Raw genomic sequence first — 24,653 nt, forward strand, 5'->3', positions numbered from 1 at the left:
TAATTGTCCTGTGTAAATGAATGCAGCGACCAAACGAGAATGTAGAAAACTGAACGAGCCATTCAGTGTAAAAAGCAGTTGTTTACTTTTTAACGACTGCTTACTGTAAACGGAGGCGGGTGGGGGAGGGGGTGGAGATCATAAGTTATGCCAGCAATACTCACTCCTGTGTAACATCACTGGGACAAGCTGCCTGGCATCTCTTCCGTGTAAAAAGACGTTAAGACAATACCAAAATTATATTTTTTTGTGAATTTTTCACAATAAAGCCCATTTTGTTTTGGATCGCTGCATTCCAAGTTCTGTAAGTTTTTTATTCTTCCATGGATGGAGCTCTGTGGCGACTTGTTTTTTGCATGACAAGCTCTAGTTTTTTTATTTGGTACCATGTTGGGGTACACGCGGCTTTTTTATTGTATGTTTTGGGAGGCGAAATGAACAAAATCGGCATTTTCGCTCAGTTTTTTTATTTTTTTTAATAGATTTTCCCATGCGGGATAAATAGTTTATCGATACGGATATGATAATACCAAATATGTTGGAAAGGGGGGGGGGGGGTTACATTTTTTTTATACAAAGAGTGGAAAGTGTGCAAAAAGATTTTTTTTCTGTTACTTTTTAACTTTTTTTTATGTCCCTGTATGGCACTTGAACCATCACTATGATCACTATAATAATGAATTGCAGTACTTCTAGACTGCAGTGTATCGCTCACACTAGACTATTGTCAGCCATTATCTGGTTTCCTGTAGCCACGGCAATCCATCAGTCCTCCACGATTATATAGCAGAAAGCCAATGACGTTGCAGAGAAAGTGCGCTCCCTCTGGGAAAATTGTTGTTAAGGCGGGTGCTGGCGGTGTCTTAAGTGCCACCCAACTAGGATATAAAAACTTATATCCTGTGGCATTAAGAGGCTAAATTCAGTATCTACAGACACTCGTAGCTTGGAAAGTCTTCATCTTAAATCTAGTACAGGAGGACACATTCCTCAAGCATGATGTTCTGACCTCCGCAGTTCCTCTCTCACAGTTAAGAAGAAGCTTCGCCTTAAAACAATTGATAGAAAAGGTGTAAAATATCCAATTCGAAAAACTTTGTGTGAAATATCATGTAGCGTCATCCATGGTTTATAAGTTCACTGCATACAAAGGCAAGGGAGTCCACCTCGGAGAAGTCTACTCTCAACCTCTAGGGCTGATGACCATCCACCCCCCCCCAGATTGATTTGCCACGTATCATGGATGCCAAGCATATTACTATTTTGGTGTTCTATGTTTTGATGACGCCCTATTTGCGTACCCTATGTGTGACTTTTGATCTTCCATGTCTCGCATGATGATCTTTCTTGATATCTTGGATGACTTGATATCTTGCATTTCATTCTACTTTTAGCGCTATGAAAAAAACTTGATTAATATTTGGCCTGTGTGTATTGGAGCCCATTTATTCTTGTCGTAGAACTCTTGTCTGTCAATCAAACCTGTCCAATGCATTTGGCCTTTCAAAACCAATTGGGCAACACTTTAGTTTTTTTCACTAATGACGTCATCCACAGAATGGGTGATGAAGGTATGGTCAACCACTGGGTCCCCCGGGATCATGAGAATGGCTAATGCAGAGTCTAGGAGGTAAACGGAGCAGCGATGCACATGTGTGCAGCAATCTAACGCTTATCACCCGTTCTGTGTTTTCTTTATTCCCACTTTTCTAACACCAAATTGTAATGTCAGCTGACCTGTACATGTGGTAAACTCCTGTGATTGGTCAGGCGAAGGCTCCTCGTGATTAGGGGGATCATATGATGTATCTCTACTACTACATCCTGGATGAAGGGTAATGAGGTTTTCTCCTGAAGAGCCCTGCAGCAGATCTTCATCTTCTACTTTACAATGTAGCGACAACATGAAATTTCCATCTGAGTTCTTACTGGGATTTTCTGTTAGGGTAAAATTTGGACATATTTTTAACATTCCTGTCAGGCTGGAAAAAGTCATCGCAGTTTTTGATGCCAATTTTTAAACCAAAGCCAGAAGTGGATCCAGAAGGCAGGAGAAGTAGTTGCGCTTCCTTTATATTTCCCCTTCCGCTTGCATCCACTTCTGGATTTGGCTGGAAAACTAATTCAGAAAGTGCCACAAAAACTGCACATGTGATCCCAGCCTCATAAAGCTTTATCTAGCAAGCCTACTTAGTTTAACTACTAAAGGAATGTATCACCAATTCACAAAACAGGTGATAAATATCTGATCGCTAGGGATCCGACCATTGGAGCCTTCAGTGATCACCAGAATGGGGGACTTATCCCTTTAAATGGAGTGAAGCTGCACATGCTCTACCACTGCAGGGCTCCATTCACTTCTATCGGAGGGAGGAAGATAGTCAAACGCATCAGAGAGGGTGAAATATTATGGGAAATATATTACAAAACTGTTCTAGTCTTTTTCGTAAGTGTCTGCATGCATGTGTAATTAGGAAGGCCCATAGTAGCTTCACAGTAGTAAAGGCGTACACCGTGTTATGTTCTGACAACACAGGGAGTGTTCTAATTAGGGTCCGCCCACACTGTCATGTGTTCATCTGTGAAACGCACAAGTTTTTAGCCCAAAAAATGGATTAAAACGTAGCGTTTCACTGACCCACATAATGGGATAAATGGAGTCAAGCTGTGCATACATTTGACTACGATTAGCCTGACACACAAGGGATCGAAAAGCGTAGCCTGCCCCACAAAAAAGTATGAACAGTATACTTATTATACTTGTTAAATGTATTCATTAACACTGCAGTCAATGGAAAAACGTTTGGTGGTACATTTCCATAACATTTAATGTGAACGGATTTTGTGATCGAGTCAAAAAAAAAAGGGTTGAATTACAAAACTTTATTAAGAAAAAAAGAGTTTTCAGTGAAAAATGTAGGCTATTCAAATAAAAAACAGATTAAGATGTATACTGCGCATAGGAATACAAAACATATACTTAAACACATGGGGGTTTTTACACTCTCACATACATTAAAGTGCCAGAGTGGACGGGTCCTTAAAAAACACGTACAACGTAAGGGAGCTCCTAAATAACATGTCATGTTCCACAAATTGAAAGTCCAATGTCATTCTTTATGAGTTAGCATTGGGGAACGCCCAGATAACACATCAAGAGTGGGACCTAAGAGGACCCTGTATGGACAAACAGAGGTAAATATAGCAAAAAAAGATGGGGATAAAGTCAGCAGTCCTGCCGTCAGGTCTACCTTAAGATTGCAAAAAAGCTGACAGTGCTCATCTATGCCCCCGGTAATGAACAATGGATATATTCAATATGCATTTTTTTTCTTATTACCTGGTGATTCCAGATGTGTCTCATCATATTCCATCATGGCCTCCTTGTACAGATCCTTGTGTTCTTCTAAATACTCCCACTCCTCCATGGAGAAATAGACAGTGACATCCTGACATCTTATAGGAACCTGACAACACAATGATACCGTCATTACCCAGACTCCTCTAGTGCTGTTACAGTATAATTACCCAGCATTCCCAGCAGTGTCACCTCTCCAGTCAGCAGCTCAGTGATCTTGTTGGTGAGTTCTAGGATCTTCTGCTCATGTATCGGTAAGTGAGGAGGAGCCTCAGTGATGGGGCTCTGGCTCCTGCTCCATCCTCCTGACTCATGGAGATGGCTGTTGGGAGTCGTACAGTCACCTGATGTCTTCTTCACCATGGTATAATCCTGTGTATAGAGAGAGACATGTAGGGAACTGAACCCAGTATTCATCCATTAGTAGAAAGTAAGAGATTGTGATCCCCCTGTATAGAGGTCTGGTGAGACCACATCTGGAATACGGTGTTCAGTTCCTCACCTACAAGAAAACATTGATAAAATTCAATCTGTTGAAAGGTTGGCTGCAAAAATAGTGGAAAGTCTTAAGCATAAAACTGACCAGGAAAAAGGTTAGTATTCGAACCTGAAGACTCCTATGTCTCAGACATTAGGTCTTCTCATTGAGCTACTGGTTTTACTGGAGATCTCCTTTGCCAAATCCATTGTCTAACTCATTGTATCTTGAATTCCAGGCTTTGTTTTCCCAATTAGTTTTGCCTTTGGACTTCCTATTAAACCTTCTCCTTGTCAGATCTTTGTGCTTTGGCCTTTCTGTAGAGCATCCTCTGGACAACTGCTGGTATTACCTGTATTGACTGTACTTCTGTCTCACTCCTTCCAACATTGCCATGTGTAGTTATATGCTTAACTCTGGCTGATTTCTGACTTTGCTTTCTCCAATCTCTCTGTTGCTATTGTGGTACCTGTGTACCGAATTCTGGCTTTTTCCGGACATCTGACTCTTACCACCCAGTTACAGCAACCCTGATATGGCCGGACTGTTACAGAGAGTTAAAGGGGTGGTCTCGCGAAACCAAGTGGGGTTATACACTTCTGTATGGCCATATTAATGCACTTTGTAATGTACATCGTGCATTAAATATGAGCCATACAGAAGTTATTCACTTACCTGCTCCGTTGCTAGCGTCCTCGTCTCCATGGTTCCGTCTAAATTCGCTGGCAGCTTGCTTTTTTAGACGCGCTTGCGCAGTCCGGTCTTCTCCATTCAGCACGAGCCACTTCAGTGTGCTCCCCGCTACAGCTCTTCTGCGCATGCGCAGACGAGCTGTCACTGCTCGGGAGCGCGCTGAAGCGGCCATTCTGCACCATCCTCTGTTAGAGGAAGGTGCAGAAACTGGAGCTGCCCAGCGGAGAAGACCAGCCCAGCCCAGCAGCCCCGAGAAGCCTCCCAGGTAAGTGATGGGTCGGGGGGGGCTGCCGCTGCGCCGGGCTGCGCCGGGGGGGAGGGCTGCCGCTGCGCCGGGGGGGAGGGCTGCCGCTGCGCCGGGGGGGAGGGCTGCCGCTGCGCCGGGGGAGCTAGCGCTAGGCCGGGGGGGCTGTCGCTAGGCCGGGGGGGCTGTCGCTAGGCCGGGGGAGCTAGCGCTAGGCCGGGGGGGCTGTCGCTAGGCCGGGGGAGCTAGCGCTAGGCCGGGGGGGCTGTCGCTAGGCCGGGGGGGCTGTCGCTAGGCCGGGGGGGCTAGCGCTAGGCCGGGGGGGCTAGCGCTAGGCCGGGGGGGCTGTCGCTAGGCCGGGGGGGCTGTCGCTAGGCCGGGGGAGCTAGCGCTAGGCCGGGGGGGCTGTCGCTAGGCCGGGGGGGCTGTCGCTAGGCCGGGGGGGCTGTCGCTAGGCCGGGGGGGCTGTCGCTAGGCCGGGGGGGCTGTCGCTAGGCCGGGGGAGCTAGCGCTAGGCCGGGGGGGCTGTCGCTAGGCCGGGGGAGCTAGCGCTAGGCCGGGGGAGCTAGCGCTAGGCCGGGGGGGCTGTCGCTAGGCCGGGGGAGCTAGCGCTAGGCCGGGGGGGCTGTCGCTAGGCCGGGGGGGCTGTCGCTAGGCCGGGGGGGCTGTCGCTAGGCCGGGGGGGGGCTGTCGCTAGGCCGGGGGAGCTAGCGCTAGGCCGGGGGGGCTGTCGCTGCGATGGGGGGGGGCTGTCGCTGCGCCGGGGGAGCTAGCGCTGGGGAGCCGGGGGCTAGCGCCGGTTACCTGCTGCCTGGCGGTGGGCGTCTGGTCGGCGGCTGCGGGGCGTCTGGTCGGCGGCTGCGATGCGTCCGGTTGCCATGGAGACACAGCTGGCGGCGTCTCGGGAGCGCGCACGTCGGGCTGCAGCGAGCGACTGGGAAAGAGCCGGCGGCCATCTTGAGGAAACTTTTATAACTTGCTGAAACGCTGGAACGGTAAGTACGAACCAGCTAGAAATGTCATTTACAGGGGGGCTTAGTAATGTGTGTTTAATGGGGGGGACTGGGCAAAAAAAAAAATTAACTGCTTCCTCGAGACATCTCCTTTAAAGGGAACCTCTCACCTCCATAGAGCATGATAAACTACTACAAGTCTATGAGCGAGCGCGTACACAGGAATCCAAAAAAAAGGCACAGTGCCATGTAGCTTGTGACCTTCAGCAGGTGACAGCGCAGGAATCGGGGAGTGGATGAGTATAACAAAATACACCACCCGGCTCCCGGTCATCTACCCCTACAACACAAAAACTCATTTTATGGTGCTGTGGGGAGGTGACGGGTTCCCTTTAATGAACTTAACCCCTTAGTGACCTAGCCTCTATTCTATCTATGTTCTTTGTTTTTATCTAGGTCATATCTATGTATCATCCATCTCTCTAGTCGATTTGTATCTATCTAGTTGATTAGTATCTATTTACTTTATATCTATCTCTCTATCTTGGAGAAACTAAAGACAATAACAAAGGTCAGAAACTGAAATTAGCGTCAAGGTGTATAGTGGGGGGGGGGGGGGGGATGGATCAAGAAGTTATGTCAGAAAATATTTTCCTGTAAGAATAGTAGAACAAACCTTTAGCACCAGTCAGTGATGGTAAACCTGCCTGGGATGAACATAGATCTGTCCGGGGAGAAAAATAACAAGGAAGTAATATAACGGTACACTAGATGGACCCTGCACTCCTCCTGCCGTCAGACTTCCATGTTTCTTTATAGATGTCATACTAGTGGTAAAAATCAAAGTCTCTAGACCAAAATCCATCCATGTCATCTTGCTGGTTCCTGGCTGCCCTTTCCTCCTCATTACAAGGAGCCTACTTCCCATTCTCATTGCTCCTACAACATTACGATTAGCTCATTGGTTCCCACCATACAGAACTGACCATATTGGTGGCCGATCTTCACATTCTCTGCTGTCCAGTTCTTTAGTTCTCCCTCACTTGGAAGGTCTGGAAGCCGTTATATGGGACACTGGATTGTTCCTAATACTTCCTAGAATGGATTTTCTCTTCCCTTAGTCTGACTTGTTACATAATACAAAACTATTGAAAAGCTTACCTCCCCGGTCAGCAGGTAGATGATCTCCAAGGTGAAGTTTAATATTCTTTTAGTAATGTCAGTCTTGCCTTTGTCCATCCTCGGTGGGTCAATCAGGAGACGACAGTTTTGGCCAAGAGTTTGAAAATACTGACCGGTTCTAGTAATGTTGGCACCTTCATGAAAAAAGCAAAGGCTCTAAATACTACAGGTGACATCGGAATTGTTTATTTTCATAAAATATAGTTATTTAATACATTTTATGTATCCCAAAATGCAGTTAAAAATGACAACTTGTCCTGCAAATACGCAGATCCCTCTTACAGCATTATCATTGGGAAATAAAATACCACCCTTCACATCCCAGTGATGGAAATAATAAGAGCCCATCCTTACAAGGTTACAATCCTGCCTATTCCAGGCTCCGGTGTCCAGGGGGCGGCTTACTCCATGTTCGAGGGCCATTCCTGTATATCCACATACGGGGTAGATTGGCAGTTATTGAATGGGAGCAACTGCTTTCCCATTAAACTATATATCGGTCTGTTCAGCTGCTCTCAGGGGAAGAACTAGAGTTGAATGGGGCCGAGGGACAAATTGTGGACCTAGTCCTCACCCCTGCTTGTGGCATGGGTGCACTGCCCCCAGTGGTGTCACTAGGGTCTATATATACTGCCATGATGACTTCTTTCATTCATGGTAACATAGTAACAAATGTCCATCTAGTTCAGCCTGTATCCACCCCCCTTGTTGATCCAGAGGAAGGCAAAAAAAAACCAAAAACACCCCAATGAGGAAAAAGCCAATTCAGTTCATTTTGGAGGAAAAAATCCTTCCCGACTCCATAATGGCAGTCAGAATAATCCCTGGATCAACGTTTGAAAAGTTCCTACCTAACTCCAAGATCCGGATCAACAACCCCGCTGGTTACCTAATCTATATCCTGTAATATCATAGAGCTCTAGAAAGACATCTAGTCCCCTCTTAGACTCCTCTTTTGATTTTGCCATCCCCACCTCCTCAGGCAGAGAGATGCAGTCTCACTGCTCTTACAGTAAAGAACTCCTTTCTATGTTGGTGATAAAATCTTCTTTCCACTAACCGTAGCGGATGCCCTCTTGTTACCGTCGCAGTCCTGGGTATAAGCAGATCATGGGAGAGATCCTTGTATTGTCCCCCAATATATTTACACAGTTATTTGGTCGCCCGTTAATCATTCCTTTTTTAGGGTGAACAATCCCAACCTTGTTAGCCTCTCTGGGTATTCCAGTCCTCCCATTCTGTTCATTACTCTAGTTGCCCGTCTTTGAACCCCCTCAAGCACTGCAATGTATCTCCCCATCACCGGTGTACAGAACTGTGCACAGTATTCCATGAGGCCCGACAAGCACCCCATATAGTGGAAGAACGATGTTCTTGTCCTTCACCCCTATACCTCCTTTAATGCACCCCAAAACTTCATTTGCCCATGCAGCAGCTGATTGGCACTGACCGCTGGAGTCAAGTCCTCAGTCAACTAGTACCCCCGGTCCACCACCCCCAAGCAGCACCCCATCCAGTGTACTGTTGGCATCCATCTCTCCCGCCCATATGCACAACCCCACACCCACCGATGCCAAACCCCATTTGCCATTTCTCACCCCAAGCCCCCAGTCCACCTGCAGCCGCACACCGCCCTTCATTGCATCAACCATCCTGTACAATTTTGTATCGCCTGCAGACACAGACATTCCGCTGTGCAGTCCCTCCGCCCGGCCATCAACAAACACATGCGGGGCGAACTGCAGAAGTCTGGAAAATAAGGGTCAACACTGTAAATATTGTGTATTTATCCAAACTTGATGAATTTGTCAATAAAAGTTTAAACACTTATGAACCCCTTATAACTGTACTTCAGTAACCGTAGAAACACCTGACAAAAGATCAAAGAACACTGAAGCAGCAAACTTTGTGAAAACCCAACTTTGTGTCAAACTTTTGGCCCCGACTGTAGAGGAGACGTCCGGAATCAGATGGGGGGCAGAGATGGGAATATATATTTGGGCTGGAGCGGCCCTTTAAGGGAACATTTATGTCCATTATTTCGTCCCTATGACAGAATAGAGCAGAAACCCCGAACACAGATGTGAGCCGAGTCTAAAGTGTCCGACAAGCAGCAAACCCTCCGCCGCCTCTTACCTGCCGGCCGGAGTCATACGCAGATATCGGATATCAGTCTGCTGTATATGTGTACATATATCCTCTGGCTGACAACAGAGACAGCAGCAGGCACCAGGACCTGCTACATGGCAACAAGACCTACTACACCGCAATAGCTGAAGGACCTGTGATGATGTCACTGTCATGTGATCTGTATATAAGGGGCAGAGCTCAGCAGTAAGGAGGATAAATAGTGGCTGAAGGACCTGTGATGACATCGGCATCATGTGATCGGTATTTAAGGGGCGGAGCTAAGCAGTGAGAAGGATAAATAGTGGCTGAAGGACCTGCGTGATGTCACCATCATGTGATCAGTATATAAGGGGCGGAGCTCAGCAGTGAGGAGGATAAATAGTGGCGGAAGGACCTGCGATGATGTCACTGTCATGTGATCAGTATATAAGAGGTGGAGCTCAGCAGTGAGAAGGATAAATAGTGGCTGAAGGGCTTGTAGTGATGATAACGAGAAAGAAAGAGTGTCGGGAAACGGGAGCAGTTTGGGAGGGAGAGGAGCAGCGGCTGTCCGTCTGTCTGTCTGCCTGCCTGCCTGCCTCCCACTCTCTCATTGGGGCACCATACAGTACAAGCGTTGTACGTGAGAGGATGGTCAGTGTGACGGGGGGCGGTCTGCAGCCCTGGGTTCGGTACGAGGGTCCGAAACCGAGCCGCTCCGCTCTGTCATAAGACGGACCCCATTCAGCCTGGGAGCAGAAAAAACGGAACCGCCGACACAGATGTGGGAGCAGCCTTATTCACAGCGGCGATGTTCATGTCCGTGTTAGCAACGGACGGCACACTAACGCATTACATGAATGGGGCGACACGGACATGGGGTTTTCTATTTACAGATGGTGAAGGGGCGCACTTCTTTGGTTAACCCCTTAATGACGCGGCCCTTTTTCTCTTTCCATTTTCGTTTTTTTCTCCCCCTTTAAAAAAAATCGTAACTCCTTTATTTATCCATCGACGTCGCTGTCGGAGGGCTTGTTGTGTTTTGCGGGACGAGTTGTATTTTTCAATGGTGCCATTTAAAGTACCATATAATGCACTGAAAAACTAAAAAAAATTGTAAGGGGAGTAAAATGAAACAAAAACGACATTTCGCCATCTTCCGGTGCGTCTTGTTTCTGCGGCGCACAAACGGCAACAAAAACGACCTAATAACTTTATTCTACGGGTCGCTACGATTACTACGATACCAAACTTGTACAGTTTTTTATTTTTTTTACTATACTACACTTTTTTTTTTCAAAGGCGTTTAAATTTTTTTCAATTATTTTCTGCGGTCATGTTGTGCGCGCAATAACTTTTTTATTTTTCTGTTGACGTAGTTTTTCTGCGGGATGTCCTGTAGTTTCTGATAGTACCAATTTGGAATACATACGGCTTTTTGATCGCTTTTTATTGCGTTTTTTTCTGGGAGACAGGGTAACTAAAAAAGTGCATTTCTGGCGTTCTTTATTTTTTTTTTTCGGACGACGTTCACTGTGCGGGAAAAATAATGCGCTACTTTGATAGTTCGGACTTTTACAGATGCGGCGATACCAAATACATATTTTTAATTTATTTCTATTTTTTTAATAATAGATATGGCAAAAGGGGGGTGATTTAAACTTTTACAACTTTTTTTTTTTTTCAATTGTAAAAAAAAAAAAAAAAAAAATCAATAAAGTTTTTTTATTACTTTGAAGTCCCCCTGGGGGAGTTTAACATGTAATACTTGGATCGCCCCTGCAGTATGACGTAATGCTATAGCATTACGTCATACTACTTTTTGACAGGCAGTCTATCAAGCCACCCCACGGGGATAGCTTGATAGGCAGTCTGTTAAGGCAGCCCTGGGGACTTTCATTAGGCCCCTGGCTGCCATGACGCCTGAACGGCTCCGCCGATCTCACCGCAGGGGGGCCGATTTAAATGCCGCTGTCAGAATTGAACGCCACGCAACCTTTCTTTATACATACCCCGGCGCTCTAGGACGTACCTGTACGTCATTGGTCGTGAAGGGGTTAAGGGCTAAAAAAAAAAAATTGGCCTCCTTTTACAAAAAAAAAGGGGTGACGCAAAGAGGTAAAAAATGGACACAAACACTGCAATCAGCAACCCCTCACACCCCTCTCCCGGTAAATGCTACCAAGTCCTGCAGTTGCCAGTAGGGGGTGCATCACTTGACCAGTGACCACAGTGCTTTGTAGTGGTTGCCGGATGAGGGCTGTTCCATGTGCTGCAGTGAGGAGGCTGATTGTGAGATGAGAGGAAGCCAAAATCAGCTGCAGATCTATAGCTGATTTTGAGTCAAAATCCGTACCAATTGGGATCATTTTGACTCTTTTTGATGCTGCAGATTCTTCCATGGAATTTTCCGCTGCGGAATATGCATCAATACCGCTATGTGTGAGCGTACCCTTATGGGTGGTAATTGATTTCAATGGGAGTGAAGTCATCTATTAGACTTCCTCCTCTGATCCTAAAGGCAAAGTTCGACATTACTGACAGCAGGTGGTCATCTGATCGCCGAGGATCATGAGTGACAGATCCTTGGGGATCTACTATTAATGTAGTATTTGCCCGGAAAAACCCTTTTATGAGTCAGGTGGGGATTTTCAGCAGACCAGTGCCTCGTATACTGGGTATTCACGTGACCTGATACATGAAACCACGCTTCATCTGGTTTGAATCGCGTTAGCGTGTGTCATGCACCGTGGGGATTGAATTGCGTTAGCGTGTGTCATGCACCGTGGGGATTGAATTGCGTTAGCGTGTGTCATGCACCGTGGGGATTGAATTGCGTTAGCGTGTGTCATGCACCGTGGCACCTTCTTTGTACATGTTTTAATATGTTGAAATAAACAGAAGCTTTTATTGTAGCTTGGATGTGCCCAACATTCCTGGCTTTCAATAATTTATACTATAAACTTCTGATTCCCACGCGGTCAGCCCCGAAAGTTTGTGCGTGGACTATATCACTAGGCACATCAAAGCTGCGTGTGCATGCTCCTATAGAGATTAATGCGCACACAGGCTGCAGCTCTCACTCCGATGACATGTTTTGCGTTCTGAATTTCTCTCCACTCGCTCCCCCGCCCCTCTCCATTGAGATAACACAGTGGCCGTTCACTACTGAACAGTCGCTGTTTAAACTGAACGATGAGCTGATTGTCCATCAGTTATGCAGCATAAACGATGAGCGAATCGCTGATTGTTCCGTTTAAATAGTGGCCGTTCAGTAGTGAACGGCTGCTGTGTTATCCCAATGGTGAGGGGCGGGGAAGCCAGAGGAGAGAAATCTCCTGCACTGCCCCCCTGCTGGTTGCTCCATGAGCGAGCCAACACTACTAGCTCCCCTGTGAGAGCATGGGAGCGAGGAAACACAGGGACGACTGTTGGGCATAGTTTGCCTGACCGCCCGCCCGTGTAAATGCACTTTTAGGCTAGTCAGTCTTAAAATTCAACAGATGTACTATTCAGTGATAAATCCTATGTAATTTCGGCCGGGCTCACACCAGCAGATTTGGATTGTGGTTCGCTCACTTCTCGCTGTGTCTAAACGCTCCCCACACAGTGATTCACATGGAATGTGAAGCACTGAGTGAGACTTCAGCGAGGAGTGATTATCAGCAATGATCTGCCTGTATAAACATTCTGGATGAGCGCAAACAACTAGCAGTGGCGTCACCCGCTCATGCAGAACATTTAACCGATAATCATCCCGTGTACATGGGGCATAAGGGAAAACAGATTAACAAGTATAATCAAAACTCCATCAAGGTATTTTTACATGGGATGGAGGTTGGAGTGGAATTTGCCACCGTGCAGAAAATTCAGCATTAAAATTTGCATATCTAGGGGGGAAACTACATATGGGCGTATTTGCACACATAAAAATGTATGCGTGCAATAAAAGAGAGTAGAACCAATTTCAATGGGTTCATTCTGATTTCCCAGATGTCCCCATAGAAGTCTATGGGGGGGTCGTAAATGTGCACGGAATACGCAGGGGGATGTGTAACATACTGTAACTCACATTCTGGTGTCAACGACCCTAAAGGTGGCTCCTTTGTTCTCCTTATATCCACAATGCTTTTTGGCAAGGATGCAGTCAACACAGTTGTCCTCAAATAACAATAGTTATGAATGTTTGATAGATCCAGACTAATTCCACACAGAAAATAATCACTTTTAATGTCTGTAAATAACCTGAGATGTTACAAATCGTTTTTGGCATTTCCCACATTCCAAACAAGAACATGACTTCTTCTCTATGGAATTTCTTTGACGAGTTTCCAAAATCTGATTTCCTTGCAAAACATTTCACATACAGAACATTAAAACGGCTTCTCCCCACTGTGATGTCTCTGATGATCCCTACATTTGGCATCGGATGTAAAACGTCCCCCACATTCCGAACAAGAAAAAGGCTTCTCTCTTGTGTGACTTCTCTGATGTAAAATAAGCTTTGATTTTTCCGCGAAACATTTCCCACATTCTGAACATGAATATGGCTTCTCTCCTGTGTGAACTCTGTGATGTATAACAAGCTTTGCTTTTTCCATGAAACATTTCCCACATTCTAAACATGAAAATAACTTCTCTCCTGTGTGAATTCTCAAATGTTTTACAAGACTTGATTTGTTTGCAAAACATTTCCCACATTCCGAACATGAAAATGGCTTCTCTCCTGTGTGTATTCTCTCATGTGTAACAAGACTTGATTTCTTTACAAAACATTTCCCGCATTCTAAACATGGAAATGGCTTCTCTCCTGTGTGAATTCTCTGATGTCTAGCAAAGTCCGTTTTATCTGCAAAACATCTTCCACACTCTGAACATGAAAATAACTTCTCTCCTGTGTGAATTCTCATATGTTTTACAAGACGTGATTTGTTTGCAAAACACTTCCCACATTCCGAACATGAAAATGGCTTCTCTATACTGTGACTTTTCGCATGTGTAGCAAGACTTGATTTATCTATAAAAGATTTCCAACATTCTGAACATGAATATGGCTTCTCTTCTGTGTGAGTTCTCTCATGTCTAACAAGATTTGATTTACCTATAAAACCTCTCCCGCATTCAAAACATGAAAATGGCTTCTCTCCTCCGTGAACTCTCTGATGTCTAGCAAGGTCTGTTTCGTGTGAAAAACATTTCCCACATTCTGGACATGAAAATGACTTCTCCCCTCTGTGAATTCTCTCATGTTTAACAAACCTTGATTTTTCTTCAAAACCTTTCCCACATTCTGAACATGAATATGGCTTCTCTCCTGTGTGGGTTCTCTTATGTTTAGCAAGACTTGATTTATCTATAAAACTTTTCCCACATTCTGAACATGGAAATGGCTTCTCTCCTGTGTGAGTTCTCTGGTGCCTAGCAAGGTCTTTTTTATCTGCAAAACATTTCCCACATTCTGAACATGAAAATGCCTTTTCTACAGTGTGAATTCTCTGATGTTTAACAAGCTTTGATTTTTGAGGAAAACATTTCTCACATACTGAACAAGTATATGGCTTCTCTTCTGAGTCACGTCTCTCTTGTGCAATAAAATTTGATTTTTCTGGGAAGCTTTTCCCATCTTCTGAACATGAATACGGCTTCTCTTTCATGGGATTTATGCTGTAGTTTAAAAGACCTGGGAGTACTGTAATCTGGTTTCCACTTTCACTAAATTGATGCGTGTTCTGATCTGTACTTGTGTTGAGGTTCTGTGATTGGTTAGGAGAAGGTTCTTCAGGATTAGGGGGATCATATGAAAGCTCTGTACTCTCAAGTTTTGGATATACATTATCAGTAAAGAGGTTTTCTCCTGAAGAGCGCTGTTTGATATCTTCATCTTCTACTTTACAATTTACAGATGACATGAAGTATCCACCTGAATTCTTACTGGAATTTTCTGTTAGGATTACAATAAAATTTCTTTAATTTTTTTTTTTTAGAACACAAAAGTATTCAATTTTGCAATATTACGACTAAGCTGGAAATAAGATATGCAGCATCACCTAATTAAGTTAACATTAATAGACTTCAATGTTTGACCTTTGACCATGTTTTGCAACAGGACTATAGCTATAAGCCAAACCAGTTTTCACAATAAGGAAAAGACACCCATCCACGGACAGCTATTTGGGGGTTCCCCTCGAGATCTACTACACTGGAAATTCGCATGCAGTTCTTAAGTCTAATATAGAATTGGGTCCAGCAGGAGGGAGAAGTAAAAATCCTTTATATTTCCCATTCCGTTTAAATTGACTCCTGGCTTCAGTTAAAACAAAAAAAAACTAATTTGAAAGCTGCAACAAAAGCTGCACGTGTGATTCCAGCCTCATAAAGCTTTATATGGCAAACCTACTTAGGGGAATTTAACCACTAAAGAAATGTATCTGATCGCTAGGGGTCCGACCATTGGAGCCATCAGTGATCACCAGAATGGGGGACTTATCCCTTTAAATGGAGTGAAGCTGCACATGTTCTACCACTGCAGGGCTCCATTCACTTCTATCGGAGGGAGGAAGATAGTCAAACGCATCAGAGAGGGGGAAATATTATGGGAAATATATTACAAAAATGTTCTAGTCTTTTTCTTAAGCGTTGCATGCGCGTGTAATTAGTAAGGCCCATAGTAGCTTCACAGTAGTAAAGGCATACACCGTGTTATGTTCTGACAACACAGGGAGTGTTCTAATTAGGGTCCGCCCACACGGTCATGTGTTCATCTGTGAAACGCACAAGTTTTTAGCCCAAAAAATGGATTAAAACGTAGCGTTTCACTGATCACAGGCTATAATGGGTTAAACACAGTCAAGCTGTGCATACATTTGCCTACGTTTAGCCTGACACACAAGGGATCGAAAAGCGTAGCCTGCCCCACAAAAAAGTATGGATAAGTATGCTTTTTCTTTAGCAAAGCTGTCAATGGAAAAAGGTGTGGTGGTACATTTACATACATTTAACGTAAACGGATTTTGTGATCAAGGCAAAAAAAGTGTTGAACTACAAAACTTTATTGAGGAAAAAAAAAGGAATATACAGTGAAAAATGTATATTTTTCATATGAAAAACAGATTAATATGTATACTGCGCATATAACTACAAAAATGCCTAAATACATGTGTTTTTACACTTTTTTTCACGTACTTTTCTCACATACATTAATGTGCCGGAGTGGATGAGCCCATAAAAAAAGTACATTGTAAGGGAACTCCTAAATTACATGTCATGTTTCACAAATTGAAAGTCCAATGTCACCCTTTAAGAGTTAGCATTGGGGAACGCCTAATTGACACAATGAGACTGCGAAGAGCAGGACGTAAGAGCCAGTCCGGGCAAAAAGAGGCAAATATAGCAAAAAAAGATGGTGATAAAGTCAGCGGGACAGCGGCAGCAGAGCTGTGCTGTCAGTACTGCTGACTATCGAATGGCAGGTCTACCTTAAAGGGGCTGTCCCGCGAAAGCAAGTGGGGTTCAGCACCTCTGTATGGCCATATTAATGCACTTTGTAATGTACATCGTGCATTAATTATGAGCCATACAGAAGTTATTCACTTACCTGTTCCGTTGCTAGCGTCCTCGTCTCCATGGTGCCGTCTAATTTCAGCGTCTAATCGCCCGAGTAGACGCGCTTGCGCAGTCCGGTCTTCTTTCTTCTGAATGGGGCCGCTCGTGCCGGAGAGCGGCTCCTCGTAGCTCCGCCCCGTCACGTGTGCCGATTCCAGCCAATCAGGAGGCTGGAATCGGCAATGGACCGCACAGAAAACCTGCGGTCCACCGAGGGTGAAGATCCCGGCGGCCATCTTAGCAAGGTAAGTACGAAGTCGCAGCAGCGCCGGGATTCGGGTAAGTACCGGACGTTTTTTTTTTTACCCCTGCATCGGGTTTGTCTAGCGCCGAACGGGGGGGCTATTGAAAAAAAAAAAAACCCGTTTCGGCGCGGGACAACCCCTTTAAGCTTACAAAAAAGGTGACAGTGCTCATCTATGCCCCCGGTAATGGACAATGGATACATTTAATATGCACTTTTTTCTCCTTACCTTGTGATATCGGAGGCTGGTGGTCCTCTATCTTGACATCCTTGTGCAGATCCTTGTGTTCTTCTAAATACTCCCACTCCTCCATGGAAAAATAGACAGCGACATCCTGACACCTTATAGGAACCTGACACACACAATGATACCATCATTACCCAGACTCCTCTAGTGCGGTTATTGTATAATTTCCCAGCATTCCCAGCAGGGTCACCTCTCCAGTCAGCAGCTCAGTGATCTTGTTGGTGAGTTCTAGGATCTTCTGCTCATGTATCGGTAAGTGAGGAGGAGCCTCTGTGATGGGGCTCTGGCTCCATCCTCCTGACTCATGGAGATGGCTGTTGGGAGTCGTACCGTCACCCGAGGTCTTCTTCACCATCGTGTAATCCTGTGTATGGAGAGAGACATGTAGAGAACTGAATCCAGTATTCCTCCATCAATAAAAAGTTAGAGATTGTGATCCTGCTGAATAGATGTCTGGGGAAACCTCACCTACAAGAAGACATTGATAAAATTCAATGTGATGAAAGATGGGCTACAAAAATGGTGGAAGGTCTTAAGCAAAAAACTGACTAGGAAATTGTCAGGATTAAAACCTGAAGACTTCCATGTCCCAGGCATTAAGTCTTCTCCCTGAGCTACTGGTCTTACTGGAGACCTCCTTTGCCAAATCCATTGTCCAGATCCTCGCATCTTGAGTTCCAGGCCTTGTTTTCCTAATTAGTTCCTTCCTATAAAAGATTAAACCTTCTCCTTCTCAGTTCTTTGTGCTTTCGCCTTTATGTAGAGCCTCCTCTGGACAACTGCTGGTATTACCTGTGTACCGACCACTAGCTAAGTATTGACTATGCTTTCTTCTCACTCCTTCCAACATTGCCATGTATAATTATATAGAGAACTCTGGCTGATTACGGATTTTGTTTTCTCAGATCCCTCTATTGCTGATACTTGTGTCCTGAATTCTGGCTTGTTCTGGACATTTGACTCTTACCACCTGGTTACAGCAACCCTGACATGGCCCAAGACTGTTACAGAGAGAGTTAAAGGAACCTGTCACCTCCATAGAGTGCCATAAACTACTACAAGTCTATGGGAGAGCACGTACACAGCAATCTGAGAAGAGGCACAGTGCCATATGCAGTGTGCTGGCAGAAGCTACGGGGGGAGAGTGGTAATACGTAACATGGAGCACATTGGTTATTTCCTTAACCAATAGCACCTGCAGCGGGTGGAAACGGGTGTTTAGGCTTTTTACATTTATTGATAATGGTGACGCCGGCGCTATGTAGCACAACAGTGGAATTAATAGCAATAATGCAGAAAAAGAGCTTAAGGTTGAATCAGAGGGGTTCAGCTTTACTAACACTTGTAGATATCCACTGATTTACAACTTTCATAATAATACATTTCCCTTAAAACCGGTAAAGAGCAGTATATTCACAAAAAAGTGTGGTAGCTGAGCGCAGACCCTTTGTGTGGAGACAGCGGAAAATAAGTGGGTTGTCAACGGTGGCTCCTCTGTCCCTACCAGGTGGGTCACGACACAGCCTCGTGCAGTGGTATAAGTTCGAACAGCAACTAGGGATGCAGTAATTTGAATGTTCCTGTGACGCCAGTACCCTTTAGTGAAATATTCTGGTGACAACGAAATAAAAGAGTTCAGACCAGATCGGATAAAGTAAACCGAAGGTGCACAGTTTACTCAATTTTCGCAACAAACTTCTAAAAACAGTTCATACTTTGCAAATCTTTAGACACAGCTTTCTTAATCAATTCAGAATCACTTCTACCTCTTTCTTCTCTCTTCCACTTAAAAACGATACACCCGCCAGTCTCAGTTATCTGGGAAGGGGGTTGCTCTGAATTGTTATTCACGAAGGGAAGGTGGATCTGATGCAGGATTGTCTGACTCTTGTTTTAGAGTGGGGGAGGTATTAAGCTTAGCCTGGACGGCCTCGTCGCAGCCTAAGCACACCCCACATGACTTTCCCTGCCGAATACATCTGTCTTACTTTCTCGCTCTCCAACTACGGACTCCACCCACTTTCTGCCATGCTGACCTTAAACACACATAAACACGAAGAACCGAACAAGTTAGGGTGACAAAGGCACAAACACACTTAAGTTTGGTAAAACAAACATCGGACCTACACACATATACACATACAAACAATTCGCCCATGAAAGACATACAAGCAACGTGCAGGCCCTGACTCTAGGCTACTGCACAAGCAGAGGTGGAGGGAGATGGGGGACAGTAGACTGTGCAGAGATTTAGTATGAACCCACTGGCTGAACTGACTGTGAGCCTAGTTAGATTTCCAGATGGGGGTAAGCAGTGTTTAACCGTAGAAATAGCCTTAGTGCTCAGGCCGACCTGTGAGGGGCTTTCTAGCCCCGTTATTTGAGTACGGTGCCTAACCTCACTTTCCTAGACAAGGCCTCAGGAGCCAAGTAGCACTTTCACTCACGGTTCCGGATTCGTATTTGTTTGCTAAGGCTTGGCTGGGGACTCCAAGTACCTTCCAATCCACTTTACACGCTTCTCCTTCACTTTTCCTACTCCGGTCTGGGGTTACAGCGTTTTCCACCCAAACTCTCCAACACCGCTGGCTTGCGGATAAGTTGTCTTACAGGATCTTATATCGCTACTCACACTCAGACAGTAGCGGGCGTCTCCACAATCACTTGCTTGTCGCTTAGGCTGCTCGCAGGATTCACCTTTAAGTCATTCTGCTGGGCTGTTCTGCATACTGAATTGTCAGCAACTCTGTCCAAAACAGCCCTCACACACGTCCCACCGGCGTGGGGCTCTCCCAGCAGGCTCTCCTGTCATTAGGCAGCCGATCCTCTAAACCCAGGCCCCATATTATTCTCACACCACTGTTTGCTGGCCAATCACAAAATTTTTCTCAGGGACAGACAGGCCAATGGTAAATCCCTGGCAATCAATGAAAAGGGCTTCTTCAAGCTTGCTGTTGGAAGAGGTCTTCACTCACCGGGAGGCACCAATTTAACCCATTCTTGGACCTTGGGTAAGTGCCAAAAGTACCTTAGTTGTCACAGCTGTGGCAGAGGTCCGCTACATACTACCTTAGCGGTCACAGCTGTGGCAGAAGTCCGCAATATACTTCCTATGCTTTCAATAGGATTGGCGCTGCTGCCGGCCTCATTGAAAGCATTTGCTATATCGCAGTGGGGTTTTTTTGCGCTGCGAAGCAAGCGTTTTCACTCGCTCTCGCAGCGCAAGAAAAGAAAATGCTAGTGGGTGTCCACAGTTAGTCTGACTTGTTACATAATACAATCATATAGAAAAGCTTACCTCTCCGGTCAGCAGGTAAATGATCTCCAAGGTGAAACTTAATATTCTCTTTGTAACTTCATTCTTGCCTTTGTCCATCCTCGGTGGGTCATTCAGGGAAACGACAGTTTTGGCCAAGAGTTTGAAAATAGTGACCGGTTCTAGTAATGTTGGCACCTTCATGAAAAAAGGAGAGGCTGTAAATAATACTGGGGACATCGGAATTGTTTATTTTCCCAAAATACAGTTAGGTAACCCTTTGCAATCCAATTTTGGATTCAGGGTTTACTAGGAGGCTTTCTCTTTCTGCCATTATACAATGGCACCATCTGCTGGCTAGTACTGCGGTATGTGACATGCTGGAGAGGCTCCTGGCAATAGAGCAGCCAGTAATATGCAGTAAGAATACCCTACCGGACGTCTTCCGACATCAGCCTTCAATCAGACAGTGGATTGGAAAGGGTTAATACATTTTATGTATCCCAAAATGCAATTAAAAATGACAACTTGTCCTGCAAATACGCAGATCCCTCCTACAGCATTACCACTGGGAAATAAAATAACACCCTTCACATCCCAGTGATGGAAATAATAAGAGCCCATCCTTACAAGGTTACAATCCTGCCTATTCCAGGGGGCAGCTTACTCCATGATCGAGGGCCATTCCTGTATATCCACATACGGGGTAGATTGGCAGTTCCCATTAAACTATATATCAAACTATATATCATTAAACTATATATCAACCTGTTTAGCTGCTCTCAGGGGAAGAACTAGAGTTCAATGGTATATATATATTGTAGCGGTGCAGTACACAGAAGGGCCTGTAGAGGGCCAGAGACAGGACTTCTGGTGCGAGGGTTAACCAAGGGGTGGAGCAGGAACCAGATAAAAGCCGCTTCCTGCCAAAGACAAGAGGGAGAGAGACAGCTCAGTGGAGCAGGGAGGGCTGCTAGCCCAGGGTCTGGTGCAGACCAAGAAGGCCAGAGGTTGACAGGGTGACGCCCCTAACCTTAACACCTTAGAGAGGACCAATGCAGCACAGGAAGGGGTTGCAGGCTGGTGGCCTGAAAAGGCAAGAGTCCAACAGGGGACGCTCCTGGACTCCCACCCAAGTTGGGGTGCTTAAGGACATGATGTGATGCGATATGCTGCGCTGTGGAATAAATGCTGGCAGGAGCCAGACAAAGAGATACGCTAGTCCTGAGTCGTGTTTACCCGTGTGGGGCGCCATTTCTGGTATGAGGTCAGCGATCCCGAGGCAAGAGTACCCCCTTGCTACTAACACACACACTAACACACACACTAACACACACACTAACACACACACTAACACACACACTAACACACACACACAGACTTCTTTCAGAACATGTCCATCTTATTCAGCCTGTATCCACCCCCTTCCTTGTTGATCCAGAGGAAGGAAAAAAAAACAATAAGGCAAAAGCCAATTTAGCCCATTTTGGGGGAAAAAATTCCTTCCCGATTCCATAATGGCAGTCAGATTAATCCCTAAATCAACATTTGAAAATTTCCTACCTGACTCCAAGAACAGGATCAACAACCCTACTGGTTTTTAATGTCTATATCCTGTAATATCATAGCTCTCCAAAAAGACGTCTAGTCCCCTCTTAAACTCCTCTATCGATTTTTGCCATCAACACGTCCTCAGCCAGAGATCCACAGTCTCACTGCTCTTACAGTAAAGAACCCCTTCTATGTTGGTGATGAAACCTTCTTTCATCCAACCATAGAGGATGTATTTACACATAGTCATTTGGTCGCCCCTTAACCGTTTCTTTTCTAGGGTGAACAATCCCAACCTTGTTAGCCTCTCTGGGTATTCCAGTCCTCCCATTCTGTTTATTACTCTAGTTGCCCGTCTTTGAACCTCCTCAAGCACTGCAATGTATCTCCCTATCACCGGTGTCCAGAACTGTGCACAGTATTCCATGAGGCCCGACAAGCATCCCATTTAGTGGAAGAACGATGTTCTTGTCCCTCGCCCCTATACCTCCTTTAATGCCCCCCATAACCTCATCTGCCTGTGCAGCAGCTGACTGGCACTGACCGCTGCAGTCAAGTCCGCAGTTAACTAGCGCTTCCCGGTCCTCCCCTCCCCAAGCAGCACCCCATCCAGTGTACTGTTGGCATCCATCTCTCCCACCCATATGCACAACCCCACACCCACCGATGCCAAACCCCATTTGCCATTTCTCACCCCAAGCCCCCAGTCCACCTGCAGCCGCACACCGCCCTTCATTGCATCAACCATCCTGTACAATTTTGTATCATCTGCAGACACAGACATTCCGCTGTGCAGTCCCTCCGCCCGGCCATCAACAAACACATGCCGGGCGAACTGCAGAAGTCTGCAAAATAAGGGTCAACACTGTAAATATTGTGTATTTATCTAAACTTGATGAATTTGCCCCCGACTGTAGAGGAGACGTCCGGAATCAGATGGGGGGCAGAGATGGGAATATATATTTGGGCTGGAGCGGCCCTTTAAGGGAACATTTATGTCCATTATTTTGTCTCTATGACAGAATAGAACAGAAACCCCGAACACAGATGTGAGCCGAGTCTAAAGTGTCCGACAAGCAGCAAACCCTCCGCCGCCTCTTACCTGCCGGCCGGAGTCACACGCAGAGCTGATAACAGAGACAACAGCAGGACCTGCTACACTGCAATAGCTGAAGGACCTATGATGATGTCACCACAATGCAATCACTATGTGAAGTGGCGGAGCTCAACAGTGAAGAAGATGGTGACTGAAGGACCTGTGATGATGTCACAGTCATGTGATCAGTAAAAAGGGGCGGAGCTCAGCAGTGGGGAGGATAAATAGTGGCTGAAGGGATTGTGGTGATAAAGAGAGAGAGGCAAGAAATGGGATCTCTCTCTGTCGCTCTGTCTCTCTCTCTTCTATATATACTGCCATGATGACTTCTTTCAGTCATAGTAACAAATGTCCCTCTAATTCAGCCTGTATCCACCCCCACCCCCATTGTTGATCCAGAGGAAGGCAAAAAAAATAATGAGGCAGAAGCTAATTTAGCCCATTTTGGGGGAGAAAATTCCTTCCTGACTCCATAATGGCAGTCAGAATAATCCCTGGATCAATGTTTGTAAACTTCCTACCTGACGCCAAGATCCGGATCAACAACCCTGCTGGTTATTTAATGTCTATATCCTGTAATATCATAGCGCTCTAAAAAAGACGTCTAGTCCTCTCTTAAATTCCTCTTTCGATTTTGCCAGCACCACGTCCTCAGGCAGAGTTCCACAGTCTCACTGCTCTTACAGTAAAGAACCCCCTTCTGTGTTGATGATGAAACCTTTGTTCCTCTAGACGTAGCGGATGCCCCTTTGTTACCGTCGCAGTCCTGGGTATAAACAGATCATAGGAGAGATCCCTGTATTGTCCCCCAATGTATTTACACATAGTTATTTGGTCGCCCCATAACCATTCCTTTTCTAGGGTGAACGATCCCAACCTTGCTAGCCTCTCTGGGTATTCCAGTCCTCCCATTCTGTTTATTAGTCTAGTTGCCCGTCTTTGAACCCACTCAAGCACTGCAATGTATCTCCCTATCACCGGTGTCCAGAACTGTGCACAGTATTCCATGAGGCCCGACAAGCACCCCATATAGTGGAACGACAATGTTCTTGTCCCTCATCGCTATACCTCTTTTAATGCACCCTAAAACCTGATTTCCCCTTGCAGCAGCTGACTGGCACTGACCGCTGCAGTCAAGTGCACAGTTATCCAGCACCCAGGAGGTCCTCCACTCCCCCCCAAGCAGCACCCCATCCAGTGTACCGTTGGCATCCATCTCTCCCGCCCATCTGCACAACCCCACACCCACCAATGCCAAACCCCATTAGCCATTTCTCAACCCGAGCCCCCAGTCCACCTGCAGCCGCACACCGCCCCCCATTGCATCAACCATCCTGTACAATTTTGCAGACACAGACATTCCGCTGTGCAGTCCCTACAGCCGGCCATTAACAAACACATGCCGGGCGAACTGCAGAAATCTGGAAAATAAGGGTCAACACTATAAATATTGTGTCTTTATCTAAACTTGATGTATTTGTCAATGAAAGTTTAAAACTTATTAAACCTTTAGAACTGTACTGCAGTGACCGTAGAAACATCTGACTAACAGCTCTAAAAACACTGAAGCAGGGGGGCGTGGCTTGGCAAGCAGCGGGAATGGAGAACTTCCCTGGGGCTCCTGCTTAGGGAGAGCTCAG

The 24,653-nt window shown here is 45.7% G+C and overlaps 3 protein-coding genes across 3 annotated transcripts in view; 1 reads left to right on the forward strand and 2 right to left on the reverse strand.

Moving 5' to 3' along the window:
• Positions 1–24,653, forward strand: part of LOC136607801 (zinc finger protein 605-like) — a 432,755-nt gene that overhangs the window by 211,697 nt on the left and 196,405 nt on the right. The gene's annotated exons all lie outside the window — the stretch shown is intronic.
• LOC136608755 (zinc finger protein 271-like) overlaps positions 1–24,653 on the reverse strand; it is a 122,218-nt gene that overhangs the window by 60,571 nt on the left and 36,994 nt on the right. Inside the window, exons 3-4 of the mRNA XM_066589128.1 lie at positions 3,341–3,467; positions 1,738–1,938 (exon numbers count right to left, since the gene is read on the reverse strand). Of these exons, the coding sequence (XP_066445225.1) occupies positions 1,738–1,938; positions 3,341–3,467 (328 nt within the window). The remainder of the gene's footprint in view (positions 1–1,737; positions 1,939–3,340; positions 3,468–24,653) is intronic.
• On the reverse strand, positions 13,203–22,665 carry LOC136615810 (oocyte zinc finger protein XlCOF7.1-like). Its single transcript, XM_066594183.1, has 5 exons — positions 22,612–22,665; positions 20,409–20,564; positions 17,301–17,474; positions 17,093–17,216; positions 13,203–14,958 (listed from the first exon to the last, which is right to left on the reverse strand). Exons 1-5 carry the CDS (start codon positions 22,663–22,665, stop codon positions 13,391–13,393), a joined length of 2,076 nt encoding a protein of 691 aa, XP_066450280.1. The 3' UTR covers positions 13,203–13,390.

The sequence above is a fragment of the Eleutherodactylus coqui genome, chromosome 1 (genome assembly GCF_035609145.1).
Source record: "Eleutherodactylus coqui strain aEleCoq1 chromosome 1, aEleCoq1.hap1, whole genome shotgun sequence".
Lineage (NCBI taxonomy): Eukaryota > Metazoa > Chordata > Amphibia > Anura > Eleutherodactylidae > Eleutherodactylus > Eleutherodactylus coqui.